The sequence below is a fragment of the Juglans regia genome, chromosome 11 (genome assembly GCF_001411555.2).
Source record: "Juglans regia cultivar Chandler chromosome 11, Walnut 2.0, whole genome shotgun sequence".
In the NCBI taxonomy this organism is placed as follows: Eukaryota; Viridiplantae; Streptophyta; class Magnoliopsida; order Fagales; family Juglandaceae; genus Juglans; species Juglans regia.
The window spans coordinates 11,118,089-11,139,014 of NC_049911.1; the positions used below are offsets into that span (position 1 = coordinate 11,118,089).

The 20,926-nt window shown below is 36.7% G+C and overlaps 2 protein-coding genes across 2 annotated transcripts; both read right to left on the reverse strand.

The window, feature by feature from the left end:
• Positions 1-5,329: 5,329 nt before the first annotated feature.
• LOC109003365 lies at positions 5,330-6,577 on the reverse strand. Its single transcript, XM_018981480.2, has 2 exons — positions 6,463-6,577; positions 5,330-5,676 (listed from the first exon to the last, which is right to left on the reverse strand). The coding sequence occupies exons 1-2, from the start codon at positions 6,575-6,577 to the stop codon at positions 5,330-5,332; spliced, it is 462 nt and encodes a 153-aa protein (XP_018837025.2).
• Positions 6,578-12,710: 6,133 nt separating this feature from the next.
• On the reverse strand, positions 12,711-20,583 carry LOC109003368 (probable aldo-keto reductase 1). The gene is made up of 7 exons (XM_035695379.1): positions 20,114-20,583; positions 18,949-19,116; positions 17,516-17,719; positions 16,880-17,052; positions 16,243-16,339; positions 15,948-16,101; positions 12,711-13,353 (listed from the first exon to the last, which is right to left on the reverse strand). The coding sequence occupies exons 1-7, from the start codon at positions 20,171-20,173 to the stop codon at positions 13,163-13,165; spliced, it is 1,047 nt and encodes a 348-aa protein (XP_035551272.1). The 5' UTR covers positions 20,174-20,583; the 3' UTR covers positions 12,711-13,162.
• Between the last annotated feature and the right edge of the window lie 343 nt (positions 20,584-20,926).

A 20,926-nucleotide genomic window follows, 5' to 3' on the forward strand; every position in this document is an offset into this window, starting at 1 on the left:
TGCCCTCAAGTCCAACCATCCTACAAAGAAAATAGTTTTTTTACAAAGATCAATAACATTTTAGCAATATCAATTGTCACAAAAGATAAATACATACATATTAATTGTCACAAATCTTCACTAATTATCTAAATTACGTTCTTCCATAATCTCCATTTGATGCTAATGGAAATATGCTCGTTGTATTTCAGGTAAGGCAGTGACATCCAACAACATAATTCGCTCATCTCTTTCTAACCGCTCCCTTTTAGCTTTGTCCTTAACTTTAAGTCCTACAAATTGAAGTCTGTCCATTTCCAATCTGACTGAATATTCTATCCTCTCTTTCTCGATCAAAATGTAGTTTTTATTTGTAACACTTAGCCCGTGGAGGAGCCAAGCCACCTATAAAACGGCATGGTTTTGATGTGTGAATTTTTCTTTTCTTTTCCCTCTCCATTTACCTCCGACGTTTTCTCAGTTTTAGCTTCCAGTGTTTGTCTCCTTCCCATCAGTTTTTATTCTCACCAACTCATCCACATTCATGCCACTTCATTTCAGTTTTCTTTCTATTTCCTCAACTGCCTCTGAATTTGCTGTGCCACACTACCCCCACAAACTCTTTCTTTGCTCCTCTATTTTTCCATAAGTTCTCACAGCCCCACATACGCCACTCACTGCCTTCCACCAAAGTGCACTGCGAGAAGCAGCACCACCATCACTCCCTCAAAGTGCAGCCACCCAAACACACTGCAACAAGCCGCTAGCCCCACATCCGTTAAACCATACTCCTCCATTGCGGCACCTAGACAGTCCGAGTGAAAAGTAATCCACCCACCACGAAGCTTCCCATCACGGCCAAGGAAGCCCCCACGTCTCACGACGTCCCACCTTCACGGAATGCCCTCCGCCCCTGTCGTACAGAACAACCGCAAGCCACTGCAAGGAGGCTCACGGTAGATCAAGCACACCGTGAGCCTCCTTCACGCCTCCTCCCTCTAATCAGCCATCTCCAAGTCCACCTAGCCGTGCACCACCACCCCACCTCACGAAAACCACCACAAGCCACCCTTCTCATAGAAACCCAGCCGTTTATTCCCATGTTTTCCCACACCCGAAACAGAACCACCCCTTTACTGCCACTCCTCAACTCCTTCTCAGTGCCACCAGCCACGACAAGGTTACATAGAAATCATCGGTGAAAAAATTTCTGTCACTCCCTGTCCGCCGCACTACGCTTTGTTCCCCATGGTGAGCTACCTCTCCCTACCTCACAATGAACTCCCTTCCTCCTGCCACACGCCCTCCTTTGTGCTCCAGCCGCGTCACCACAGTTCATCCAGCCCAGCCCGTCACACCTTGCCCCTCCACGCATATCTCAGTTTCAGTTGTAAGTCCATGCCGCCGCACTTCATTTCATTTGTTTTTCATGTTTGCTGACTTCAAGAGTTATATATATATATATAGGAATTATTACTGTTATGCCCTTTATCATGTTTTCAAACGATAAAGTATTACAGAAGCTATTGCATAGTTGGTCTACCAAATAAATAAAATTACATTATTACCTTTGAGTTACAAGTTGCATTATTGTGTTTTAAACTTTTAATGTGTATTAGTAAACACTAAGTTTTCCATGTTTACAGAAATTATTTTGGTAAGTTAAATTTATTTTGAGTAAAGTTTTCTTTCAAAAGTAAATGATAATGTTGTAATTTTATTATGATCTAGTTTATTAAATAATTATTATTGTATAACTTAAAAAGGAATTTTGGTATAAATATGTTATGTAGTATTAAATCTGATAGTTTGATTTTCAATAGTAAATAAGTTAGAGTTTAATACTTTAGTCAGAGATTTAGTTGGAATTTGAAAAGTGTTAATATTTTAGGATTTCATGAATTTAGGTTTTTGAGGAATTAAAATAAGTTATTTTAGCATCTTAGGTTTAAATATTGAAATACGTGTTCAATTGGAATTTATGAAAATTACATGATTATTTTTATAGGTGACGATTGATTTTCGTTTAGTACTGTTGTGGAAAAATTCTGAAAAGCTAAAAAAAAGTCTAAGTAAGCGAGGTTCCTATACTAGGTTTTATACGAATTATTGAGACTGAGGTTAACTTTCTGAAAATTTTGCATATTTTGTAATGAAATGAGAACTTGGGAAAAACCAACCTCGGTCTCTTATTTGCATTACTCATGAAATCTATACGAAAAATGAAAAATATTTATGACATGCATTGTGCAGACATGAGCTATATTTTGTCATATTGTCTCTAAAATTTGAAAAAGAGCGATATTGAAAATCTGAAAATTTGTGCAATGATTTAGAAAGATGTTCCGACTTTTCTTTTTAGTATGTGAAAATGATCTGAATATGTTTTGATACTCTGTTTTGTTTTGATATGGCATCTGAAAACCTTTGACATGGTGTACTGATTTTGTATCTGACTCTCTCTGCTCTGTTATGCTCTGCTCTGCTCTATTTGGGTTAGTACCAACTTCTCTATCTCTAAGTGTATCTACTTTGGAAATAAAGTGGTTTTATGTGGTCTTTCCTGTACACACTCAGGGCTCCGAGAGTAATAAGAGAAATGTTTCACCTCTGTCTCTACCCGGTTTGGCCATCGGGGTTAGCGCAACCCTACCACGAGCGTGAAACATGGTCTCTGCTCTGTGAGATGCTCTGTTTTGATGTGACAATGGTGCTCAGGTTATGTTATGCCAAAATACTCTGGGTTTTATGTGACTTAAAACCATCGCTTTGTTAAGTTTGAAAATATCTTTTGTTCTGCATGATAATTCTAGAAAATATTTTGTTCGGCATACTGTACTTTGTAATTGCTCATGTTTGCACGCTAGCATATGTCATCTGCTTACTGAATTGTTGATAACTCACCCCGTACCTCCACAACATTTTTCAGATATTTTGGATATTTCAGCGAAGGTTCAAGAATAGGAAGCATGGGTAAGGCTTTGTGAGCATAGTCTATTAAATACAAAGAGGTACTTGTTATTGGAGAATTTTTATGGAATAGTTTTGTTTTGCCCTATTGACTTAGTACTTTGAGAAGTTGGCATTTATTTTGAGACTTCGTCGTATTGTTTGTTATTTATTTTGGAGTAGATGGTTTAAAGCAATGAGGTCTATGAGTAAATGAGAAATTGGAGTTTATATTTATATAGTGAGATATGATTTTAAGTGTTAAGAAGTAACTTTCCGACCCATCCGGGACCGGGGCGTTACATTATTCCTTAAGATGAAAAAGCTTTTTCTCTTGAAGGTGTGACTCTTTGAGATCCCAACAATGTCCTCAATTGGCCTAGAGTCCTTCTTTCGTTTGGCTTTCCCCTCTTTACTTCTCATTGGCCTCTCTAACTCAACAACATCATTCTCTATGACATTGTCCCCCTTGGCTTCATTTAGTGACCAATGTCGGGGATCTTATCTTTACTTGGTCCTTGGAGCAACGCTCAACCGATTTTGGTTGGTCTTTCAACAGATGCCAACAAAAATAGAAATTGGTTCTTCTCGAGTGATTGGTACATAATCTTCGTTTTTTCAAACTTGCAAAATAGAAACAAACATAAAAAAACAAAAAAATATTAGTGTGTATTTAAAAGTCCAAAAGCATAAAAAGGATGTATAGACAATAGCATAAAAAGCTAGAACTTGGGCAAGCTTTATAAATGACCCAATTGTATGCTCGATCGTAGGTTGCTTATTATTATTATTTTTTGAAAGAAAAGTACTTCATTTCATAAAGGTGTAACACCTTGAGATAGGTTACAATAGTGTTGAGCAATGAAAATTACATTCTCAATGATAGGAGGAACATTATTCCACCAAATAAACATATCTTCTATGGACCAGGCATGTCTTGCAAGTCGATGGGCAGCCTCATTTGTGAATCTGTTGTTGTACTGAATACTGCACTGAGGAAAAGTTTGCATCAAACTTTTTACATTTGCTACCACAGATCTTATAGCTGCATTGGACTCAGATGATCTGTTGACCTCTTCTACTAGGAACAAACAATCACTTTCTATAATCAGCTTAGGGATGCCCAAACTCATGCACAATTGAAGTCCTCTCAATAATGCCCCAACTTCAACTTGTTCCAATTCCAGAAAAACAGTTTCAACTCTACTAACTGCCATAAGTACTTCGCCCATGTGGTTCCTTAGAACATCATCCATACTAGCTTTGTTTAAATCAAAGAAGAGAGCCCCATCAATATTTAGCTTAAAAGAGTCTTCTGGAGGGGGTGACAATCTGTACAACAGGTTTTTAGAATTAAAAGCCCCAATTGATGCCTAACCACAACAGTATGCAACTTCTTTGTAAAAGCAAAACCAATAACTTGCTGAGGAGGTAAAGCAATCTGTTCATGAACCATCTTGTTCCTTCTGAACCAAAAGCCCAAACCATCAAGAAAAAGTCAGCCAGTCTCTCAGTAAAACCTTTGAAGAGAATATCCATTGCAGTAGTGATAAAAGATCTGATTTGGCCTCCATTTTGAAAAACAAAAAACCTACGCATTAAGAAATCATGGATGGAAGGGCATAATATCAACATATGCCTCAAATCCTCAATTGGATGTTGACAAAAACAACATTACCCCTCAATGTCCAGTTTTCTCTTAAGGAACTTTATAAGGAACTTTTAACTTCCATAGAGCAGTCCAGAATTTTTTCATCAAAGCCCCATTAGAGGACTCCCCATGTTTAAATTCCAAGCAAGTTTTAAAGAATCTATAAGCACTTTTGACAGAGAAAGATCCTGACTTCTCATGTTCCCACATCCACTGATCTATTGCTCCAGCATGACTAGGATGCAATCTGATAATAGCATCCACAATGTTTGGAATAAATAGAGCTCTAACTTTTGCAATGTCCCACCATTTAGTACTTGGATCAATAAGAGATAAAACTTGATTGTCCAATTGGCAAAGTTGCTCAATACTCTGCTCATCTCCCATTTCTTGTCTCAGATTTTGAAATCCAGGTATCCAAGCACCATTCAAAATATGAATTAAGCTACCATCATCCACATTCCATCTTCCACCTTTCACTAGCAGGTTCTTTGCCTCCCAAATACCCCTCCAAGCATAAGAGGGATTTCCTTCAAGAGAAGCTGTCAAAAGGTTCCCATTAGAAAAGTATCTAGCATCATACATCTTGTGAAATAAACTCTCCTTACTCTGCAATAAAGCTTGTTTAGCCAACATGGCCATATTGAAAATCTATAGCTCCTTAAACCTCATGTCTCCCACAAATTTTGAACTGCACATCTTCTTCCAGCTTAGCCAATGAACCTTTCTTTCCTCATTCTTTTGACCCCACTAATATCTGGCCATCATACTCTCAATTTTAGAGCAAAGCTTAGTTGGAATCTTGAAGCAACTCATGGCATAAGATGGAATTTCCAAAGCTACTGCTTTAAGGAGGATTTCCCTACCCCCTTGAGAGAACATATTAATTTTCCATCCTTGCAACTTGAGCCAAACTTTGTGCTTAATTCCTGCAAAAGCCCTTGATTTCGACCTACCCACCACATGGGGCAGCCCAAGATACTTATCATATTGCTGCACTTGAGTTGAGCACCACAAATTCATAATAGCCTGCCTATTATTCTGATCCACATTGGCACTAAAACCCATTGCTATTTTCTCTCTATTCAACTGTTGGCCTGAAGCAACTTCATACTACTTTAATAGAACTTGCAATCTTACATTTGTGTCCACATTTGCATTACAAAAAAACAAGCTATCATCATCTACAAATAGCAGATGATTTAGCTTAGGGACTCGATGACAAATTTGTATGCCAGTAACAGACTTAGCTCTTTCAGCCTCTCTCAAAAGACTAATCAACCCTTCAGTACACAATAGAAAGAGACAAGGAGAAATAGGATCACCTTGCCTCAACCCTCGTGAAGGAACAATAAAACCAGTAGGAGAGCCATTAATCAAAATTGAAAAAGAAGGAGTCCTCACACACATCATCACAAGCTAAATTAAATTCTCATGGAAATCCCAACTTGCTCATAACAGATTCAAGAAAACCCCATTCAACTCTATCATAAGCTTTGTTCATATCAAGCTTGATAGACATAAATCCTTTCTTTCCTTTCTTCTTCCTCTTAAAAAAATGTAAAACTTCATAGGCCACGAGGACATTATTTGTGATGAGTCTTCCAGGCAGGAAAGAGGACTGTGTATCAGAGATGACCACAGGTAATACTTGTTTGATTATATTAGCAATAACCTTAGAAATCAGCTTATATATAAATTACATAAACTAATAGGTCTAAGGTCATTAACTGTTTGAGGACACTTATTCTTAGGGACCAAGGTGATGAAAGTATGATTAAGGGCTTGAGGCATTTCACCATGTTTCAAAGCATGTAGGACAGCAGTAGTGATGGAAGTACCAATGTTAGGCCAAAATTGCTGGAAGAAGAGAGGTGGCATACCATCAGGCCCTAGTGTTTTGTTGGGGTGCATCTCTTTCAAAGCTTGAAGAACTTCAACAGCTATGTAAGGTTTAATAAGTTCAGCATTCATCTCAGGTGAGACCTTCCTCTCCATTTTATCAAGAATAACTTCCTAGTCTCGAGATCCTGCAAAAGTAAACAAAGAAGAAAAGTAGTTAACAATCAACCTGTCACAATCCTCTCCTTCTTGCCAGCATTCACTTGCATCCCTTAGTTTTGATATCAAATTCTTCCTCTTTCTTTGAGATGCTTTAGCATGGAAAAATTTTGTATTTTGATCTCCTACAGCTAATCATAAAGCTCTTGATCTTTGTTTCCACATTATCTCCTCCCTCTCCATCCATTTCTGGATCTCAATTGAAGCTTCACCAATCTCCCTTGTATTTAAAGTTGTTGGGGCCTTACTTTGTTCCATTGAGAGTTTGAGCTTTGCTTCTTTCAACTTGACCTGGACCTTGCCAAATTGGGATTTGTTCCACCTTTGTAGCTTTCTGCTACAACCTAAAATGCAATCCATAACACCCTGCATACCACTAGAGGAAGCTACAGAAAGCCGCTCCTGCTGGACAATTCTTGAACATTCCATTTCTCCAAGCCACATTGCCTCAAACCTGAAGGGTTTAGCACCTCCCCTTCTTAGCTGGGCACCTTCTAACTCAATCCATAGGGGGAGATGATTAGAGTAAGAGATAGAGCCATGGGTGACTAAGGCTCTATTGAAGAGATTACACCAATAGGCATTACCAAGAAACCTATCCAATCTCTCATAAACCCGAGCCACATCCTGTCTTCCATTGCACCAAGTGTATTTTGGACCACAAAAACCAAGGTCCCTTAATTCACAGTCCAGGAGCATTTGTTGGAAATCAACCATTTGTTGTTGTGGTCAATCTCTTGCCCCCCATCTCTCATGTACTGTTAAAATCTCATTGAAGTCCCCAAACACTAGCCAAGCCTCCTCCTAATTCCTCCTCAAACTTCTTAACAGATTCCAAGTTTCCATTCTTCTTGCAGCGTCAGGTTGACCATAGAGACATGTCAAATACCAATTTTGTGACATTTCAGTTACAACATCATCAATATGTGATGCTGAGTAACTCAGAATGGACAATGACACATCTTGCTTCCATAACAATGCAAGGCCCCCACTTCTACCAACAGCATCTGTTAATGTAAAAGTTCGTTGGCTAGGATTAGATGACTATGACCTATTTGAATTATTAGATGAATGTAGTTTGTCTTTATCTTTATCTATAAATATTTAAATTCAAAGATAAATAGATTAATAGATAAAGGTTTGTCTTTATCTTTATCTATGAATATTTGAATTCTAAGATAAGTGGTTAAATAGATAAAGGTTCAAAAGATTTTTGATCAAGATTGAATGTTCGAAAAGATAGAAGATATCAAGTGATCTGGATAGAAGATTCAAAAAGAAGATATCAAGCAGAAAGAATTTCGAACTATCAAGAAGTTATCCAGAACAAAAGCTGAACGGAAATCAGTTACAGAGAAGAGTTATCTTGACATGTCAGCAATCTGTCAGGAGACGTCTTCGCGACAGATTCTATCCGTCAGCATAATCCTACTGAAACTATAACTCTTTTCAAATAGTTTATTTAAGGGATTCTACTGATTAAGATTTTGAGAGTTGGAGATCTACATATGTTCTAGAACACTTTCTAGTGCATTGTTTGGTGAGAAAATTTCTTACTGAATTTTCATATTTGTGATCTGTCTTTGGGTGTGATCCTGCTTCGAGCATGGATGATCGTGTGATTGGACTTCAGCCCCTAGAGTTTTAGGAGGAAAGACAATATTTGAAAATCGCCAGAGGTTCTGGCTGCTACTGCGGTAAAGGACAAACGAGTCGTTTGTTTGGGCAAGTAAGAGAGTCAAGTTGCAAAGGTTTTGTAATTGATGAGTACTTGTAATTGATTTTCAAATAATAAGATTGATTTTCTTGGGTTTGGCTGTCCCTTAGGGTTTTACCTTTAAAGAGTTCTTTAAAGGGTTTCCCTTCAATATCAATCTTAGTGTTATGCAATTTATTTTATGTTATTGTTTAATTATTAAATTAATTGCTGCTTGAATACTAACCAATTTGTTGAGTAAATTGGTAGATATTTCTACTGCATCACAAGGGTACTTAAGGTAATTTCAGCATCAACTGTTAAACAACAATTAAACTTAAATCTAACTCTACACAATTCCATTTTTGCAGCACTAAGTTTTGTTTCTTACAAGAACAAAACATCGGGATCTTCTCTTCTGATTAGATCAGAAAGAGTACGAATATCATGAGGGTTCCCAAGCCTTCGTGCATTCCAACTAAGGACCTTCATTGAGCTCGGTGGAGCTGAGCCTCAGCCACCACCGCATCCTGTGAAATGGAATCCTCACTCCCAATATGGAGTTTAGCATTACTTTTAAGTCTCTTAGAAGTTCTGGCAATCTCCAAAACATCATCAGAACCATAATGCCTCTTTGACCTCCCATAAGCACCTATAGAAGGAGAATGGTGCACCTGAGACCTTAAAGTTCTCCTCCATTTACGAGTCCCTCTAGAGGAAGAAAGCATCTCTACTTCTGCATTCAAAACCTCCTTCCCGCTAGAACAATTGCCCATAGTAGCCTCCATTGTTGAATTGTCACAAATACCCTTATGTTGTGGACAGTCAAACTTAAGGCCCTTATCGTCCGCGTCAGTTACAACTTTCATCTTATCTCGATGTTGGTCAGTTGCCATGCTACTCCCCATCTCATCCGCATCAGTTACAAATCCCACCTTATCATTTGAGCACTTATTAGATAACCTTTGGCTGTAGTTATCTCTTTATTGCGTATCTCTTGTAACGGAATCTGGTGATTATCACAATCTTGACCGTTATCCAAAATTTGCGCCACAACATCCTCCTCTCCAACGTTATCCTCAAAATCTGTTACCTTCCGATCACCCATCGATTCTCCGGCAGAATGGTCTGTCACATGACCCATCGAAGCGCTACTTCCTCCTTGGTTTATCTGCCTAATGCGAATAGGTCCTCTATAATCACCAAGGTTCCCTGCACGTAACCAAGGACCATATGGAAAATCAGAGACTGAGAACTTTTACATCGATGGCCTCCACTGATTACATTCCTTATGACAATGACCAAGCGTACCACATATGTAGAAAACATTTGGGAGCCATTCATAAGAAAAACGAACCCAGAAAGGGTTAGATGAGCCCACACAAACCTTCTTACCATGTAACAATGGCTTAGTAACATCCAAGCTAGTGCATCCTTCTCCAAGTCAACCTCCACCACCCTACCAACTTCCTTCCCTACTATGTTTCCCATCTTCCAGTTCCTAGCCATAATGGGAAGATCATGAATTCAAACCCAGAAGAGAGCCTCAAGAAAGGTAACTTGATGTACCTGTTGCAGCCCATCAACCTCGCTTGTGAGAACCAAGTGTTTATCAAAAGCCCAAGGTCCTTCTCTGATAATACGTTCTTTATCCCATGGATCATCAAACTCCGCAATAAATAGATTAGCACTGACATCCCAAATGGAAACTGGCTTACCAAGATGTCATAGACGCTTCATAGTACTCTTAAATGCCTCCTTGTTAAACTGTTTATCAGTGAACAGTTTAAATAGCACACTTTTTACTTCTTCCTAGCGCACCATCAAGGACTCTTCATCCACCATGACAACATCCTCTTCTTGCTCAATCAGGGATAATTTTTCACACATCTTTTCGAGATTTACCTCCATAGCATACACACACTAATATGTAGTAATAGCCTGAGATTCAGTCCTGCACAGAGCAGGTAAGGGACCTCTACTCAGGAGAGCCCTAAAGAGGATTTTTTCTTATTAACTGAGAATGCGATCGTAGGTTACTTATAAACAGTGAAATATAAGAGAATATTCTCCCAAAGTTAGGTATGCTTTTTATCAATTCCTTGTATTGCATCTAAACTAGTATTTAACCATATAGTAATTTATCAGTTTCTTGTGAATCCATCTCTATAAAGCATAAACAATGAAGAAATTTATAGATGTAAAACCAATCTCAATATCCAAAATTATGAACCCCCCCCCCACTTTCTCCTAAAACTCTCTCGACTCTCTTTCTCTCTCGGCTCTCTATCTTCGTCTCTCGTCTCTAACTCTTTGTCTCACCCTCTTTTCTCTATCTCCCGTCTTGTCGTCGCAAAAGGTTTGTATGAGTTGCAAAATTAAATGGTGGTTCTTGGTGGTGGTGTGCTTGGAACACTCATTTATGACTTGTTTAAAGATAAATGACTGAAAGTAAATGAAACAAATATTTATGTGGTTTGGTACTGTGGCATGCGTCCAATGATCTAGGGTGTAAATTTAAATCAACCATAAATAAAGATTGATACAAGCTCTTAGTTCTGAATAAGCTCTCTACAATTACTCCCATCTCAAGTCAAGATAGTCTTAGAACTCTTTGATTCTTTTTTCCCTCTAGAAGTCGATCCTCGCTCCTTATGGAAGCCATTCTGGAACCCCCTCTCTATTGCTGCCTCTCCCTCTTTTAAGTCCCTCCTACTGCTTTATGTCTCATCCTAACCTTATATACAATCAACACCTCATCTTTGTCAAACCCTCTCAACCTTAACCTTCCCCTTCCATTCTGGCATAGTGGACTTTAATCTTCCATAAGTCTTCGGCACTCATTTAACTCCCAACAAGCATTATCATCATCATTAATGTTATTATTATAACTATCAAAGGTGGGTTAAGTTGCTTTAAGAGGAATCGCAAAAAACTTGTAGTAGACTGGAACCGAAAGAAGGTTTGTATGAGTTGCAAAAGCAATTCATGCTAGTAAGATGGTAGGACAATGCTAGGGACCCCCTGGAGCTCCGCTCCTTTTTTTTTTTTGTTTTATATATATATATATATATATATCATTTTTAACACTTTTAAATATTATTAAACAACAATTTCTTAATAAAAAAAATAAAAATTGGAGCAGGAGCTCCAACGAGGTCTCCAACGGGATCCCTATCATTTTCCAATATAGTATGGTGCCATCATTTTGAATTATGCTACTTACAATTCAGTATATAAATATAAACTTAGAGTAAGATCTAGTATGATTATATAAAAGTCAAAATATTAATATTTTCATATGCTAGATGATATGACATGTTTCCATATTTTATGCTACATTTTGATAAATAGTGGATTATATAACTGAGTTTTGTACAAATCATTACTCAGGTTAACTACTACATGATGAATATCCACCTAAGACAAAGAAAAAAAGCATTTTATAATTAATAAACAAAAGAATATTAAAAAAAAATAAAACAAGTAAAATAAAAGACAAGGGAGGACCGTTGTGTTTTAAAGGGATAGCTGATCTATCATCCCTCACAATTGGGAGCTGTCGGGGAACGTTGTGCTTTTTTTCTTTTTTTGTTTTTTTTAACTATTATACTAAAAGGTTTTATCATCTAGTTTTTTAATATTAAAATAAAGAAAAATTCTACTTTCAAGTCAGTATATAGAAGATATTTTATAAGGTATTTACATGATATAATTTGATTTAAAAGATAAATTTTAAAATTTAAATCATATAAATAAAATCTTAATATTTAAATAATACGGATGATATACTCTACACACCACCGACTTGAGAATAAAATAAATGACTTACTTTTGTTAATTCGAGTTGAAAACCTGTTGGCACTGGCGTGGAATAAGAGACAGAAAAAGAGAGGTTCTGCTAATGTGTAAAGTGCCTTCTTCTCTGGAGCCCAAGAAAACGCAGAACAAGCCAGTAAACAATTCAAGAAGTAACAAGAAGAACCAGGAATCTACTTTTATTGCAGAAGAGAATTTCGAGCATTCTCCAAACTCCTTACAATCAACTCAACTAAATTCTTCGACGCCTCTGCCTATGCCCTACCCTTCCTTTTATAGAACAATTGTAAGAACTAACAAACTAATAGATTCTAACTAACTCTCATTTCTGTTACAACAAGAAGAACAAAAACGACATCGGCTTATTACAGAAAACGCACCGTTTAACTAAACCTTGTTATTACATGAATTCAAACGCACCGTTTCATTAATTCTCTAAACGCCCCGTTTGACCTTGGTAGTTAATTCCGTTACTTACACCCGTGATCTTCATACATATGCTCCCATCAAGATTTCTTCACCCAGAACACACCTCACATAATGACATTGACAGAGAGAGTGAAATACGAGTAATTTGATCAATCTTGAAAGTTTACTGAGCACAAGGATCGAACTTAAATAATCCCAAAGACCAACCAGCAAAAATACGCGGCTTTTATATAATCCTTGACCTGATTAACTAAGTAGGCAGCATTGGCATTAAACTGGGAAAATATTGCAACAAATATCTCACCTTTTAATTTGGCGCCATTGAGCAGAAAGGTTAACCAGATTTCAGAGTGTTTCTATGAAGTTGACAAACATATTATTCAATGTTAGTGCCTGGAATGTTGAGAATATTTCAGAGTTCAAAGTCCAAATGCATCATCATTTTGCAAATCCAATACTTCTCTTTGGTCATCTAAACAAAAACCCCCAGGCTGGAGTGCTGTTTAGTAGCTGGGCAGCACAATCTTCCAGCATGAATTTCACAAGAAACTCACACCTTATATCACTTAAAATTGTTCTTAAGCTACACTGCTGTGTTTTGGTGGCGTATTTGCAAATTTCCATGAGCAGCGAATGAAATTATCAGTAATTCTGTCACCTGCCACCTCGTTTATGGGTATTGCATCTGAAATCTCCTTCAAATCTTCTCCCTTGAGCTCCACTCTCAAGCAACCAATATTGTCGTTAAGATTTTTAATCTTCGTTGTTCCTAAGGAAAACGTAGGAGAGAGATTAGAAAAGTATTTCAACTATAATGGTTATATTACACAGTCTATTTACTTGGGACAGTTGCTGTTATCTTAAGACCAAAGGAAGAGAGATAAAGCACAGACACCAGTTAAAAAATTCAGAAATTGTAAATTCGAGAATATTCAACTTCTTTGGAATAATATAAGAACCATGAAAAGACCATAAAGGCATGATTTATGATAGAATAACAACCATACTCTTAGTTTGTAATTTAAAACACCAGAATGTGATTTTTAACGGGACTACCTCAGCTCAGCTCAACTCAACTCAGTGTTAATCTCAATTAAAACACAGGGTAGACTATAGATCCTCATCAACAAATTGAGATTGGCCACATTAATTTTTATCTAACGCTATATCCTACCTAAAATCGTACTTTCTGCTCCTACCTAGTTAAAATTTTCCTTTTCATTATTTTTACCAATGTTATTCAGCCCATCCCTACCACTTTTTGCCCCCACAATCTGAATCGAATCACTCTTTTCCACCAGTGCATTCACTCAATTCATTAACATATTGGTTATTAACAGCCTAACAATTTCTATTATCGATATACATGGTCTTACCGCAGTCCAACAGAATCTCCATTTTTAACAAGATAGTTTATCTATGGTCACACGATGTACTTCTCTATTTCATCTAACCTCGATTCTATTCTATGAAACAGATATCCTTTTCAATCTCTACATCCTTATCAAGTATGGATTTATGATGTTAAAAATACTCACTCTTTGGTATCATTTGACGATCAAATTTTACTATTTATTCCATTCATGTTTCTGCTTTTATAGAACTAGCAATGTATATACTCTGTGGTCGCCCTAGTTGGCCCTGAACCCTTAGATTAGAAACACTCATTCCCAAATTTTGATATTAAGTCCCACTATAGTCGTATCGACTACCATAAGATCATCTGTAAAAGTGCACACCAAGGGACATCATCTTCAATCGATCTAGTAAGCTCATCCATAACCAATGCGAGGAGATAGAGAGTTAATGCTGGTCCTTGATTTAAACTTATGTAGTAGGAAACTTGCCTATGATCCTCCTTTTATTTTAACACGAGCTATAGCTCTGTCTTACATATCTTTGATGACATTAATATACTTTAAAGAACCTTTTATTTTCCACAATTACCCCTCTAGACATTTATCATATGCTTTCTAAGTCCATAAAAGCATATTTAGATCTTTACTCAATTTTCTATATTTTCTCCATTATACACCTATGTCAGAAATTAGCTTACAATGGTAGAACATTTTGGCAAACCGACTTTCTGATGTTCCAGATTTCATGTTTTAACCTAGAATCTCTCTAGCTCAAAGTTTCATGGTGTGAACTAATAAGTTTAATCTCACTATAATATGTATGGACTGGTTTTGGATATCTTCTTCATTCTTGGTAATGGTATTAAAGTGCTTTTGCTCTCATCAGGCATTTTTTGGATCTTACTGAAATTATTAATCAAGCATATGTCAGAAAGATCTTACACCTACATCGTCTTTTCAGGCATATGTCAGAAAGATGTACACCCACATCACCAAAACGCTTTCAAACTTCAGTAGGAATTCCATCTGACCTGAAGCTTTTCCAATTTTCATCCTCAAACCATCTTTTACATAGACAATCCTGATTCTTTGTGCAAACATGAAACTCCCCATCCTCAACAGAGAAACTAAGCTCTCCCAAATTCCTTGCATGAGTTCAATTAAAAAGCTTTATTGGAACCTTCCCTCTCTCTTTAATCTCTTCTTCCTATACTAAAACCTTTCGATGCTCTTCATTCATGCACCTGACCTAACACAAGTCAAGCCTCTTGTTTTCATTTTTCTTGTTTTAGATCCATAAATATCCTTCCCTCCATTCTTTGTTTCCAAGTCCTTATTAATTTGTCATGAGCCATAATTACAGCCATCGAATTGCCCTTTCAACAGGGATATATGGAGGAAAAAATATACATGTCAGAAATTAGCTTACTTGAGTTTTGTTATCAATAACTTGAGGTACTCTCACCAGACTTTTTAATCTATAGAAAAAGGAGCACGAGTAATGCATAATTTGATTGTACCTTACAATATTTGCACATAACTTTGTACTATTCTGATGAGATGGGAAAGAAAAACTGGAGTCCATTTTATCAAGAAGTTGCAAGTCTTATTTTTTTTTTTTTTTAATGATAAGTACAAGTCTGAAAATTGATACATTCGAGTTTTCAACTTTTCTAAACCAGAGGATGAACAAAAATATGTCAAATGTCATGGTCATCTCATACTGATTTTTACTAGTAAAACAGACAAATGCAAATCACCATATGCTGCCAGCAAGTATGCAGAGTACCTTTTTTTTTTTTTGGTCCAAGATGGTGATGGAGATAGAGTAGCAGCAGGTACAGAATTTAATAATGACTTCATTGTGATAGTGGATTCTTGATAGACAACTAGTAAGTGGTGAAACCTTCCATTGCTTTGTTTTCATCAAATTATTTTTCTTCTTCCCATAAAGGGGCTAAAAATGTTCAAGACATGAAATTGTGGTTGGAAAAGAGTCACTCACCAGGGATAGGAACCACATCATCTCCTTGATGATTAATCCATGCAAGTGCAAGTTGTGCAGGTGTGCATCCATGCTTTTCAGCCAACTTTTCTACTCTAGAATAGAAGTTCTTGTTTTGGTGAAAGTTCTCTCCTTGAAATCTAGGGTTTGAGTTCTGATAAAATACAAGGCTAGGCATCATTCCACGTTTGATCTCATAATCAGCTAGAGAAAAGTTATGATCTGAGAGATCCAAATAAATTTGCTTATATATCATATGTACATGGAAAAGGCAAGACAAGTATCAGCTACGTACAAGAAAACTGTTTGCAGGCACACTTTCAATGACCGCCTTGCCGCCAAAAAATCCACGACCAAGAGGACTGTAAGGTACTATCCCAATTCCAAGCTCCCTGTAGATATTGGAAATACCAAAAGGATACTTTTCTAGCCATAATATGGAGCTCAAACAATTAAAACAAAAATGCAAATAGAAAGGCAAGGGGAGTATAACATTTCAGCCTAGAAGATAACTCAACCAGACTGAAACGTTGAGTTATTTACTAGGCTGAAATGTTGTAGTTCCCTTGCCTTTCTATTTGTTTTGGTGTACTGGAAAAGTGGGGAGGATGGCCAGGGCTAAGACATCAGAGTGTACACTGATGTACGCTATCATACATCCATGTACATTTCATTGATGCAAGAACCATGTTACAGCATTGAATGTTTCATATATATATATATATATTTATAAGATAGCATTGAATGTTTTATAATATATTTAGAAGATCACAACTTTTGTCAGAAGTAGCTGAAAAGTTTACTGGTATAAGAACGTGAAGGAAGCAGGTAAATTGAAAATTTTTTGTTTCAGGGGGATTATCATGACCACAATTTTTACAAACATTGTAAACAAAGGTTTCATAAAAACTATTAATACAAAATGATGTTACCTGCAAAGCGGAATTATTTCATCCTCAATTTCGCGAGTCCAGAGAGACCACTCCATTTGAACAGCAGTGATGGGGTAAACTGCATGTGCCCTCTTTATTGTGTCTGTGCTAGCTTCAGAGAGTCCAATATACTTTATCTTTCCCTCTTCCACCAACTTTTTAAGTTCCCCCATCTACCCATCAAAAATAAATTAGCATCACTTTAGTTATGACGTTATAACTTTAAATATCCAAACAATCTAGCAGAACTACTATAATAAGAGTTGAGAGGCAGATATATGACTAAAGAGTAATGCTACTATACCCCCTAATTTTACCACTCAATTTGCCCCCTTGACGTGGCACCACAATGTGGTGCCATGCGGTGCCACGTGGCTTATTAAAAAAATTTTTAAAAAATATATATTCAAAACAAAATGGTGCCTGAAAATACAAAAAGATGAAGACTAAAACCCTAGATTCCCTCTACCCTTTTATGTTTTGTTGTTAATTTTTTAAATAAGCCACGTGGCACCACATTGTGGTGCCACATCAAGGGGCAAAGTGAGTAGTTTAAATTAGGGGGCATAGTAGTATTTCTCATGACTAAAATTGAAGGCAAATGCATAAGGAAGAAGGAAGTTTTCTAACTCTTACAGTGTCCTCTATAGGTACTGACGTGTCAATCCGGTGCTGATAGTAGAGATCAATGTATTCCACACCAAGGCGCTTCAGACTACCCTCACAACAGGAGCGGACATACTCAGGGGTACCATTTACTATAACATCACTAGATTTCATTCCGACAATACCAAATTTTGTGGCCAACTGAATCTTTTCTCGAGGAAACTGCTTCAATGCCTGAAAAGATGTAATTTCACACTTATTAAAAATGTAATTTGTGAAACGCTCAGCCGTTGAGCAACTACAGAAGTCACCAACAATCACTGCATGTTATGGTTAAGTGTCTAGTCACATAGTTTCTGTTTCCATTATAAATAGAAAAAAAAACAGATTTTAAGTGAGAGTATAGGTTGAATTGATCATCTTATACATTACACTTTTCTTTCCTAATTTTTCCAAATAAAAATTTGCCTTTTTTTTTTTTTTATTGGCACCGGGTGTCCGAGAACAAAGTCCCGACTAATCTCAAGGGTGCACAGGCCCTTGACAAGGAGTTTTCTACAAGTGCACCTCAGGTAATTCAGGGGGGAGTTTCCCCAGTCTGATGGCCCTTAGAAATTGTTTGCATACAAGAGGATTCGAACCTTAAACTTGGAGGGAGCATACTGCCAAGAACAAGGCCTTTACTACTTGAGCAAACCCCTAGGGGTTAAAAGTTTGGCTTTCTTATATTCTGTTGCACCACGAAAACACAGCTTAAAAGCCCCAGATGCTAGAACAATTAGAAGGGGCACAACTGCAAGAACTCTCATGTTTTGCTGTCACCATCATGATAGTAAGTTTTATTTCTGAGCAGAAGATACTTAGATAAACTTGATTTACGCTATATGAAATCAAGCCTAAATGGATAAATCTCAATCTATGTTCCTTGGATTTTATATTTATACGAAACCTAGCATAATGAAAATGTCTGTGGCAAAAGCTTCAGTAGGAAGAGATGATTTTGTCCAATATTTCCAAAAAGTATATACTTCGTGTCAATTAATATGGAGAATTATGCATGGCAAAATAGTTCTTCAGAACTCCATCACCATTGTTCCATATTTTTCATGCACAGGAGACTGATCTATTTAGATAACAACTTAGAGATTCTTCCAAAGGGTAAGACAATAGCATCCTTCTTACAATTTGGGAGACTGATTTCCTACAAATGAGCAAACTTCTGATTCCTTGATATTAGAGAAACAAGATATTAAATCCACAACTATGAGACACTTCATATTCATTCATTTCTTTTTCCATTTTATTTGTCATAAAGAGAAAAGGCTTATACATTATCCTGCTTTCTTACTCGGTTATCGTTTCTACAAAGAGTTGCATAAATAAATGAGAAAAGGAATCTGTGTTGGAGCTAGCAAGATTGAATATGAATAACCCTGTAAAATATCATTTGCAGGTGCATTTACCTTTCCCACCAAAACTTCATTAGCATTTGCTCCATACACGTCAGCCGTATCAAAGAATGTGATTCCTTTAGTGAATGCATACTTGATGATTGATATGCCAACCTCTTCGGGGACAGGATCATTGTAGATTCCGGAAAGCCCCATACAGCCAAACCCCAGTTTTGAAACCTGGAAGGCAAATTAGAATGCAACTTAAAAAGTATATTAGTAACAAAAGCATCTCTCTTTTGGGAAGGGAATCCGGCAAAACCATTTCTAAATTCTTTCTCCACATTCCAAAGGGGAAAATGCGAATAGGAAAAAAGACTTGAATTATGGGACACAATCAAGGCCTCTGATATATATATATATATATATTTATTATCATTTTCATTCAGGCAAAAATAAGTAATTACAGAATCACGAGAAGCATTTAACATTACCACAGGTTGTAGAATAGATCAGCACCGACGATGCAGCAGAATAATGTATTACCGGGGAGGGGGGGAGAGAGATCATAGTTTTTAATTAATTTTTCATCCTTTGATTCGTTGTCTAGTTAAAACACTTCTGATTTCCTGTGTACTTGGGCATTGCCTAGTTTCATTCTATTTAATAAAGATTCTTATTTACTTATCAAAAAAATAAAACACTTCTGAATCCCCCGCCCCCCTTGTTAAAATAAAAAAAAAACACCTCTGAATCCCTGAAGTCGGACAAAAAAAATTGAACTTTTTTATCTATCAATTCAAAGGATGTAGCCCACTTGCATATAAACCATAGATATGCATAAAAAGGAAATAAATTGCTTATCGGTTTTTCCTTTCAAGCTCTACATAAGAAAATAGGTAGACACGAAAGATCCTGCACTTGAACAATAAATAAACTACATGGAAGAGACATGAACAAAATATATATAATCTGGAAACTTGGAATTTCTTGATGCCATTACTGGGGGAAGTCAAGCATTGAGCTAGGTTTTACCTGAATTTCATGTTTCTTCAGTTGTACTCCATGAGGTTGGACAACTATCACTTACTTTTGAGCCATTTTTTATTTTTGATAAAAAGGCTTAACAAAAGACTACGAAAAACAAATCAAATTAACAAACAAAATGCTGCGCTTATATTTCGATTTCCCATATTGAAAATGAAGAGTAAAATCAACAAATTGAAAGGGTTTTTACCTCAAATCCCTGACTCCCAAGCTTCACTCTCGGAATCTGAACACTCTGCTCTTCAGCCATCCTCTTTTTGTTTTCCACTTATTCTCTTAAACTTGGGTACCAGTAGGAAACTTTTCTTATAGAAAAGGTGAAGTAGGGTTCCTCAGAAAACAGTGAAAAAGGTTGTATGTGTGGTTCAGGTTTTATAAACAGTTTGAAACAATTTACTGTTGTTCATATTTCCATTGGAATTATATCTTCCACTCAGGATGAATGACTTCACCAAACAAGTAAGACTTTGCTTCACAGCGCAGCCATCTACCACCGTTGTGAAGATCGTCCATCACACTCCTACCCTCCAAACCTATTTTGTCTTGACTGACCGATCAAATCGCAGCTGACCTAACAAAACAGCCACCAAAAATGTTTCTAGTATTTTACTGTTGTTTTTGTGACATTCCGACCAAATTATCCACCCAGTCACTTGTTTTCCTTCTTTGTTAAATATTCCGAAATATAAAGGGACCGATGGTTGTACTGATGAAATACATCAGTAGTATATTTCTTGTTTTTTTTTTTTTTGAAATATTAAGAAAACAACAGAAGTGTGCATTGGTGCAACCCTTCGTAGAAGGAGCCGGCAGGATATGCACAAAACGGACAAAATACATACACTGAATGACCAAAAGAGTTGGAACTTTCTTTTTCTAATTTTTTTTTTATGTGCACGAACAAATATGTAGATAATAATATAATATTTCTCGATTATTATTATTATTCTTTTTTTCTTTTAAAGAAAAACAGGCAGTCACATGTCCAATAGTGACCCCTCCC